The sequence below is a fragment of the Megascapheus bottae genome, chromosome 11 (genome assembly GCF_031878675.1).
Source record: "Megascapheus bottae isolate mThoBot1 chromosome 11, mThoBot2.hap1, whole genome shotgun sequence".
In the NCBI taxonomy this organism is placed as follows: Eukaryota; Metazoa; Chordata; class Mammalia; order Rodentia; family Geomyidae; genus Megascapheus; species Megascapheus bottae.
The window spans coordinates 55,214,004-55,223,565 of record NC_143519.1 but is presented as its reverse complement, the minus strand read 5'-3'; the positions used below and the strand labels follow the sequence as shown (position 1 = coordinate 55,223,565).

At 38.4% G+C, this 9,562-nt stretch overlaps 1 protein-coding gene across 1 annotated transcript in view; it reads right to left on the bottom strand.

Annotated features, from left to right (window-relative positions):
* Positions 1-1,691: 1,691 nt before the first annotated feature.
* Positions 1,692-9,562, bottom strand: part of Cog6 (component of oligomeric golgi complex 6) — a 50,468-nt gene continuing 42,597 nt past the window's right edge. The window contains exons 18-19 of the mRNA XM_090342304.1: positions 8,943-9,022; positions 1,692-2,206 (exon numbers count right to left, since the gene is read on the bottom strand). Of these exons, the coding sequence (XP_090198430.1) occupies positions 2,059-2,206; positions 8,943-9,022 (228 nt within the window). The 3' untranslated portion in view covers positions 1,692-2,058. The remainder of the gene's footprint in view (positions 2,207-8,942; positions 9,023-9,562) is intronic.

The following is a 9,562-nucleotide window of genomic DNA, read 5'->3' as shown; positions in this document are numbered from 1 at the left end:
GGTCTCTGTAAGCCTATAGATTGTTTTCGTTTCTGGAAGACAAGAAAGGTAGATGATGTGTATTTTCACAGGGGCAATGCCGCAGGCCAGTGTGGGGAGTATTACCATCTTAGATCTTCTACTCCCTCGACATGTCATATACTGTCATTTAGATTATTTCTTACATTTGATTTCATTATTTATTATTTATTAACATTTTACTTACAGAAAATCAGAAGTCTGAGATGTATAAAAACACATCTATACCCAGGTGACACTTGCAATCCTAGCTATTTGAAGAATCAAGGCTCAAAGTTAGTTGAAGTAGAAAAGTTGATGAGACTTCATCTCTAAAATAACCAGTAAAAAGCAGGGCTGGAGGCATGCCTCAGATGGTAAAGGGTCAGCCTGTAAGCAAGCTGAATGACTGTGATAGCCCACATTTTATATACCTAAAAATACAGTGAAGATTATTTCTTTAGAAAGTTTAAAACTTTATTCAGAAAAACTAAATAAAGAGCAAAATAATTTCTCCCTAGAGAACAAAAGAATTCACTAATGGTAAGAAAAAATAAATAATTTATATTATATTTTATTTTTGCTATATATGACACATAGACTAAAGATTTATATAAATTGAAGGTTTATTTTGAAATGAATCTCTCCAAATATCTGTAGCTATATATGCATATATACAAATTTAATATATATGTATATTTAATAAAATTTTACTTACAGCAAATCAAAAGTCTATAAGATGTGTATAAAAACACATCTATAGCCAGGTCACACCTGCAATCCTAGCTATTCAGAAGAATCAAAGTTCAAAGGTAGCCAGAGTACAAAAACTGATGAGACATCATTTCTAAAATAACCAGTAAAAAGCAGTATCTATATGTATACATTTATATACTTATATGTATGTACACATACACACACACCTGTACTAAGAATTCACATTGGTTTGGCTAGCAAATAAACTGGGTAGTTGTTAGAATTTAGGGATCACATAGTGTGACAAAACACTGTCTCTGTTTTGCTGGGCTTACATTAAGCTCAAGTTGCCTAAACACCTAAAACACATACACTGACCAGGCCCACCCTGACCTCTATGCAAGACTTCCTCAGAATGAAGACCACCCTATTTCAATTCTTTTCTCTCTCTTCTGGCTGTTTATTTTAAATCACATAAAAATGCGTATAACTGATGGTGCAGTGTGGTAGAAGTACAACAGCAACACAATCTGCGGTTACTTTTCTCTCTTCTGACAAGACTGTTGGGACAGTCTTGTGACCTTACACAGGCCAGGTCACAAAGTGCTCCTCAATATGCCTGCTCACATAAATCACTGTAAGGAAGGGAATAGATCTTCAGACATTAACAACGGTAATTCAAGTTTAGATTAATTTTTATGATAATTTAGAACTAGCTTTGTAATAAAAGTCCTTCAAACCTACCACATCACTTTTTGGTCATGTTTCAGAATTATAAAAAAGGGTTGGGGGTTGGGCTGGGAGTTTGGCCTAGTGGTAGAGTGCTTGCCTAGCATGCATGAAGACGCGGGTTTGATTCCTTGGTACCACATACTTAGAAAAAGCCAGAAGTGGTGCTGAGGCCAAGTGGTAGAGCTCTGGCCTTGAGAAAAATCCAAGGACAGTGTTCAGGCCCCGAGCTTAAGCCCAGGACTGGCAAAAAAAAAAGGGGGGGGGGGTTGGGAACCAGTGGCTCATGCTTGCAATCCTAGCTACTCAGGAGGCTGAGATTTGAGGATTATGCTTGGAAGCCAGCCTGGGCAGGTAAGTCCATCCAAAAAAAAAGGCTGGAAGTGGAGCTGTGGCTCAAGTGGTAGAGCATTAGCCTTGCAGAGTAGATGGACAATAACAAAGAAGAGAGTCTGGAGATCCAGACACAGACACAGAGCAGTACTAGCTTGGGTTCACATTGATTTATTTCCACCTATGATCTTATGATTTAAAAAAAAATGACTCTCTAAATCTCGAAGTAAAAGAAAGAGACCAGGATCACAAACAACCTTTAGTGTTTTGGGGGAGCAACAGTTTGGGGGCCTGTGGAGATGGTCAGGAGAGCAGTGTCTGCACTTGCTGAGGTGGCCGGTGCAGAATACACTCTGGATCTTTATATGCGTTTTCTGGATTCATCACAGCTGCATACACCTCACCATAGGCTCTGCATACCAGTTCTGTAGATTGTTTCACAATCTGTTCCCTGTTGACAAGCAAACAAAATGTAAATATGGCATCTGAAAATACTAAGACTTCCTAAGAAAACTTCCCATCTGAACTAACGCAAGTCATTTCCATCCTTATCACATGACTGCTATTTAAAAATCACTGTGAGCCAGATGCCCATGGCTCAACACCTGTAGCTAGGATTACACAGGAGGCTGAGATCTGAGGACTGCAGTTGAAAGCCAGCCTGGACAGAAAAGTCCATGAGACTCTTTTCTCCAATTGACCAGCAAAAAGCTAGAAGAGGAACAGTGGCTCAAATGGTACACTGCTAGCTTCAAGCAAAAAAGTAGCTCAAGGACAGAGCCCAGACCCTGAGCTCAAGCCCCAAAATTCAGCACAAAAGCAAATAAACAAAAAACAAAAACAAAAATGAAACTATTGCCCAACTATACAAGTTACTTTTCAATTGTGCGATGAAAGATACGTAAGCCTCCCTCATGGCTAGGTCTCAAGACAGCAAGGCCCCTTCAGTTCCCTGCTATGTCCTTATGGTTAGATCAGTGCCTGACATATATAGTACACCTGCTGGAAGGTGAACACATTGGAAAGCAAAGATGTACTTAACTACATTTAAGCTAACAAACACAGTGACTTAGATACTGAGTTGGCTTTAAGTATGTTCACTTAACGTTAAGCCTGTAATTAGACAAGTCATCTCACACAAAGCCTATTCTATAAGTAATATTGCCCAAGAGCCCATCCCCCTTTCAAAGTCATTCCCCAATGACTTAGCTTCCTCACAGTAGGCCCACCACCCTCTGAAGGGTTTCACAATACCCAGATAAAGACACAGGCTGGCAACCCAGCCATCTGTGCTTTGCCGGGGGCGGGGAGGGGGGGACATTTATGATCCAAACCCTACTGAGCTCCTAGGCTAACCACTAGATTTCTTTTAATCTCTCCATGTTACTGGGCTAAAATAGGAGTCCTGGGATAGAACAGATTGCAGTATTCTCATAAATATACATTTCTACAAAAAATACACATAAAATATACTCTTGCAAATGCTTTAAAAACTATCCAGCTAGAAAAATACTGGGCTCTTTAGGTCTGCAACAACTCTCACTATGTTGTCATGGTACTTATGTCCTATCATTCCCCAGACACTATATCGAGTTCTGAGAATGGCCACAACTAAATTAAAAATGTATCTTTTAAACTTTTTTGCCTGAGGTTACTTTCCTTGTAGGATCCCCTATTTCTACATAGGGCAGGAATAACCAAATCTTCCCACCTCAGTCAGGGCTCTAATGGCATCCAGGAGACATAAGAAAATTTTCATTCAGCTTTCCTCTTTCAGCTATGTCTGCACCCATGATAAGCAGTGTTGTTAGATAAGCCATTGGAAGCAGAATAGCTACTGTGTTTGCCATTCCTTGGGTCCTTCTATAAAGGCTGGTGGAAGTCGGAACTTCTTCCTCTGATACTTTGCATCAGTTCTGCCACTCTAGCACAATGTAGCTCATCTTTCCTCTTGCTCTGTGCTTACTAAACCCAGATTCTTTGCTGTCATTGCCAATTTAAAACCCTTGCCACTTTCAGCCCTTTAACATTCTGCAAAAGTGTACTTTGTATCTGTGAAATCTCTGGTCTGAACAGTTAGAAATAAAGGCTTCTCTTTTGGAATGTCCCCAGTACTTTCTCTATGACTCTCCTGCTACTCGTCACTCCATATCTACATTAAAGCTTGTACCTTTCCTTATTCTCACGCTCTCATTTTTCTGTGTTGAGGGAGGAGGTAGTTTCACATCAAATGCATGTAACAAGTGAAATAGAACCCAACTTCAAGGGTCCAAATGCACGTTCATAAATATTTGTAATTTCAGAAAGATATAAAATGTCCATTTCCTAGCTAGCCTACAAGGCTTTATGTGATTTGGTTTTGTTCACTTTCATGTGCCCCCTCAAAATAGTCTATTTGGAGTGTTCACTGAAAGCTTGAAGTAGACCAAGAAGCTTTTATAAATGTAATGAGCCTAATTCTAGGCCCATAGGCCACCATTCTTCTGTAAGTCCAGGTTGAGCTCTTGAATCACATAATGACTGGCTGAGCAGACTAGCATAACAGTAACAGTGGTAGTTAACCGTTGTTCACTGTTGTCATACAAGTCAATGCAATGAAGACACTAAAAAGAAAACATATTCTTTAGGCTGTTTTCCTATAAACTGTGTATGTATGTGTATGTACCATTTTGCTTTTAATAATAGCCAATACAATACATATGTAGGATGATCTAGGGAAATATAAGTTTGTGGCCTAGAAAAGAATCTAAGTAGCCGGGTAGGACGTGGAGGAAAGTCCACTTCAGAATCTTAGTTCAGTACCTAAACCCCTTGGTGAGACAAAGTAACTTGCCATTTCCGAACAGTGCTAAAGTTTCCAAAATCAGAATAGAGAGATGTGCTGCGCGCATGTTCTCTGAGTAGAGCGTTACGTTATGCAGGAAGAGATTATGCTAGAAACTGGTTTGGAAATCTACTTAGCAAGGTGACACCTGAAGGTATTTGCCTTTTGATTGGTGATCTTTCTTTTAATTAGCTGAGTTTCACAAGGATTTCACCAAAATGATGCAAAGACTATTTTTCAACAAGGAGATAGCTCAAAAATACTATAAGCTAGTGTTCTGAAAATTGGTTAGACAGCTTGATAATGATTTTGTAACAAGTCAGATACTGGATTTTTACAAGTAGCATTGGGTTCTTTACACAAAACAATACAACAGGTTTTGGTAGCGTACAAAGCATTCATTACTTATACTTCATCTTTATGTAATCCATATTCAGTCTGCACACATGTACATAATAAGTACACAGAAATAAATTATTCTTACAAGAAGTTCAACATTAGAACAAGGTACAATATTTTTTAAGTACAGAGTAATTGATAAATGTTGATATGTTACTGAATATTCCGAAATAGTAAGTTATATTGTTTTCAAGGACTAACAATAGGCAAATTGAATTTACTGAAATGTTGTTGTAACTCAGGGTATATTTCTATTTCTAGGCTAAATTAGCTTGTCTTTAACACACAATGTAGCTGAGAAACCATTATAAGTCTGCAACAGAATATCAGAATAAGGCAGAATACTGCTTAAATACAAATCATTAGTGAGACTTTTTACTTTATTTTAAATGTTGATGTCTAATAGCATTTGTTTCTATCTGTTTCTCAGTTTAAGAAACCACTGAAGCTGGGTGCTGGTGGCTCATGTCTGTAATCCTAGCTGAGATAAGGGGATGATGGTTCAAACTTAGTCCAAGCAGAGAAGTCCATGACTCTTATCTCCAATTAACCATCAGAAAGCCAGAAGTGGAGCTGTGGTTCAAGTGGTAGAGTACTAATCTTGAGCACCAAAGCTCAGGGATAGTAACAAGGCCCTGAGATCAAGCCCTAATACTAGTACCAAAAAAAAAGGAAAAAAAAATCAAACTACATGCTTCCAGTTTTAAATTATACTACTCAATTGAGGACAGTAATTTCATGAACTCCCACTTAAGAAAAATTCTACCTACAAATGTGCACACATACAGGCATGTATATACATGTTACTTTAGGGATTTAGATTCCCTAAACAATTATTTATAATAAGCATGAAAATTATTTGTATATAATGAATGTCTTTGTAATGCTGAACTTGTTATTTTCTATTTGATTTTGTATTGTCTATTTTAATATCCCTTTTTATTTCTAGTAATAATCACCATGTAAATTTCTGTCCCTAAATCCACGATGACAATAAATCATCTCTAGCTAGTCCCAGCGCTTCTGGAACTTTGGAAACATGTCCACTGAGCACCGTATTAAAATCACTTCCTCTTTCTGCAGTGTGTGGTGGCACTTGGCCTATCAGGGCATCAGCCTTTATCTGATCAACCTGAGCCAAGAGCTGATGGGCGAAGACTATATTTAGAATTGTTTCTAGGGGCCAGGAGTTTGGCCTAGTGGTAGAGTGCTTGCCTAGAATTGTTTCTGTAGTCCTGCTTTTCACAACATCAAAGGATAGACAAAAGGGGAATGGGAAAGGGGGATATTTTATTTTAGTAGAAGCTATGATCATCTATAAAAATAGACCATTAGCTTTCCAGGTGTCTTTGTTACCAGGAAATCTTCTTGGGATTGATTGATTAAATTCTGCCCCACTGGCAGTTTAATAATTTGTGCAAATATAAGTATAATTTTCAAAAAATAAAAGTCATGACCTTTATCTTATAAAGATAAAGAACAGACACTTGTAAAAATCTGAGCAACTCATTAGTAAGGAAGTTACCTTTTAAGGAATTGTTCATATCCATCAGGGCTATCCTTATCAGAGTAAATCAACAAAGCGATATATGGATAAATTTTTTAATTAACAGTAAAGAGAATCTAACGAAAGTGCTCTCTCAGTAAGCCATGCCTGCCTGGCCTGTTACCAACCACTCAGCATGACACCAAACAGAGAGGCATTCTCCAGACTCAATCATTTTACTTCGAAATTTCAGAAACTCTTCAACATACATGTTTAGGAAGCAGTCCATTTTAGCAGTGTAGCACATGACAGCAAACAAAATAAGCACGTGTAAGTCACTTGGGCACCAAAATTCCATAGAGTGAGAAATTTAGTTTGTCCACAAACAAATGGTAGTGCCATCACAGCCTAGTAAAAATGCATTTCAAGAGTCCTAAGGAGGATTGATAATAGAACCACATGGAGAAATGATTCTAATTTTAAAATAGGTCCATAAAATTTGACCGGATTTTACGTAATTATTTAGAGCACTGAGTTGAGCTATGAACTACTTCTAGAATCAGGGAGCTTGTCATTAATCAGTACTTTAGGACTGGGGTTGCCATAACAACATGATACAAGTTTCCTCATTACCATAAACCTAGCATGTCTAAAAATAGGTGATTTCAGCATTTAGGTTCTCTGATCACTAAGACTCAGCTTTATTATGGCACCACGGTTAGTAAAGTCAATGTGCCACAGGAGTGGGGGTACAAAAGGGTTAGGATGAAATTAAGAAGACAAGACAATTGTGATTATAAATGCACAAAACTTTGACGTTCTCACAATGGAAATAGCAAAAATGTCACAATGGGTCAGGTCAATTGCTTATTTCAGATTTACTTTCTGTTTCTCAAAGTGTAATTAAAGCATGTTTTACCTGAGAACGAGAAGCACGTCTTACCTTGTATCCTGTCATACAGGCACACATCTTTAAGCATTCTTTTTTTTTTTTTTTCCAGCTACTGCCCAAGCATACTTTAGACAGTTCTGTGCAGGAGCACTCATAGATTTTTTTTTCTCTTTTCATATATTTTTTATTGTAATTAATAGAGGGGTTACAGTTTATACAAAAATAACACCGGCAACATAGAAAAAGTTAACAAGAACACAGTCCAACACAGTGTTGGAAGAGAACAGGCAATGGGACCACCAAATAGTAGCAGGTTCGGATCTTGGTTCTGCTTCTAATTGTTGGAAAGTGGTTCGCCTGTTCAACCTTCCTAAGCGGTGCTGGTTTCTGAGGACAGTCTAAGTAATAACTCATGGAGGAGATTACAGGATCATTCTAGTTGAGGTGTTCAGCCTGCCCTACAGAAGCAAGCATGGATGGTGGTGGGCAGGACAAAGGGAAATGTGAAAGATCTAAGAAGATGGCGGTAGCTTGGAAATGACCAGTGGTCCCTTTCACACACTTCTAGATAAATAATAAAATAGTCTGCCTGGAGTTTTGATTGGAATTGCCTTTCACTTATAGATCCATCCAGATTCATCTAGGACTTGTGAAACCTAGGAATCCTTAGTGGTTCCAGACAATGATGCTACTGTGGAAATGATCCAGTATTTGAGGGTCTGGCATGTGGGGAGAAACCCCTACCCATTCAGAAGAAATGACACTACAGAGTTCTGGTCTTTCTCCAGGTGCAGGCTCTGCTTAGGTGTGCCTCCTCCCCGCCGTGGGCAGGGGCAGTAGGTGGCAGCTCCTGGTCAGCTGTAGGACCTGGAGAAGAAGCAAATGGCACCCAGTGTGCTGGGCTGCCTAGCCATGATGTTCAGTAGTTCTGGTGTAGCAAACACATTTCTGGTTCATATGTTAAGCTTGAGATTAGTTTGCCAGAATGTTTTCCCCATTTGTAATCAAGGAATGTACAATACCAAATAATGTTATAACTTTCCATAGAAAACCACAGAGGTCCAAAAGAGTCTAGGTATAAACAGAGTTTGGTTAATACTCTGAAGGGCCAATGCATGAGAAACAGTTGAAAATCATAGCTCTTCAAAGACAGTTCTACTAGTCTTGAAAATATGTTTGTTTGTTTGTTTTCAAAAAAAAAAAAACAGTTGATATTCAAAATGATGTGGACCAGGCAGAGTACTGTGGCTCACTTTTGTAATCCTAATGAGATCCACAGGATAATGATTTGAAGCCAAATGGGGCAGAAAAATTTGTGAAACTCTATCTCCAATTAACTAGCAAAAAGCTAGACTAGAAGCATGGCAAAGTAGTGGAGCATCACCTGTGAGCAAGAAAGGCCAAGCAAGGGCATGAGGCCTTGAAGTCAAGCTCAAAGCTCAAGTGATGACCAAAAAAAGCAAAAGCAAAGAGAGAGAGAGAGAGAGAGAGAGAGAGAGAGAGAGAGAGAGAGAGAGAGAGAGAGAGAGAGGAGGGAAGAAAGAAGGAAGGGGTCTTTCTCGATTACTTAGAAGTAAACTACTTACTTCACTGTGGCACTTAGGAGAAAATTCAGCTGTGGCATTAAGAGGTTGTCTGGGGCTGAAAGGTAGCGATCAAACTGAACCTAAAAGAGAAAGGAAGGTAATACATAAGGTGTATATTTTGCTAAAAATACCTCAAACACAATTGTTTCTTTTAGTGATTAAATTTTAGGAAAAATCCTACATCCCAATGAACTAGCTCTTATTCACATGAGCATTGCTAAAGTATTCTAGGACTCCTGCCAATTTTTTAATAGTCAATATAAACAATACTAAAAAAAAATTTATGTCTTGGTCCCCCCCTTCCCTATCCAACATGTGAAAGGATATCAATGTATGTGAATTAATGCACCTTCTATCTGGCAAATATCATGTAACCCTTCTATTAACTACAATAAAAAATATATGAAAAAAACCCAAAATATTTAGGGAAAAAAAATTCTAAATGCCAAGGCCGCTGCCTGGGTAGTATCTGTAGCATTTTATATAGGTTGGCTGAGCTGGCGGAAAGGGTGGAATTTAAGACTGAAGTGTAATAATTACCAGGACCTGGTTACAGATGGGAGAAAGGGGATGGCTTAACCAGGCTAGAAGTATCTAGACTAAACATATTACCATTACAA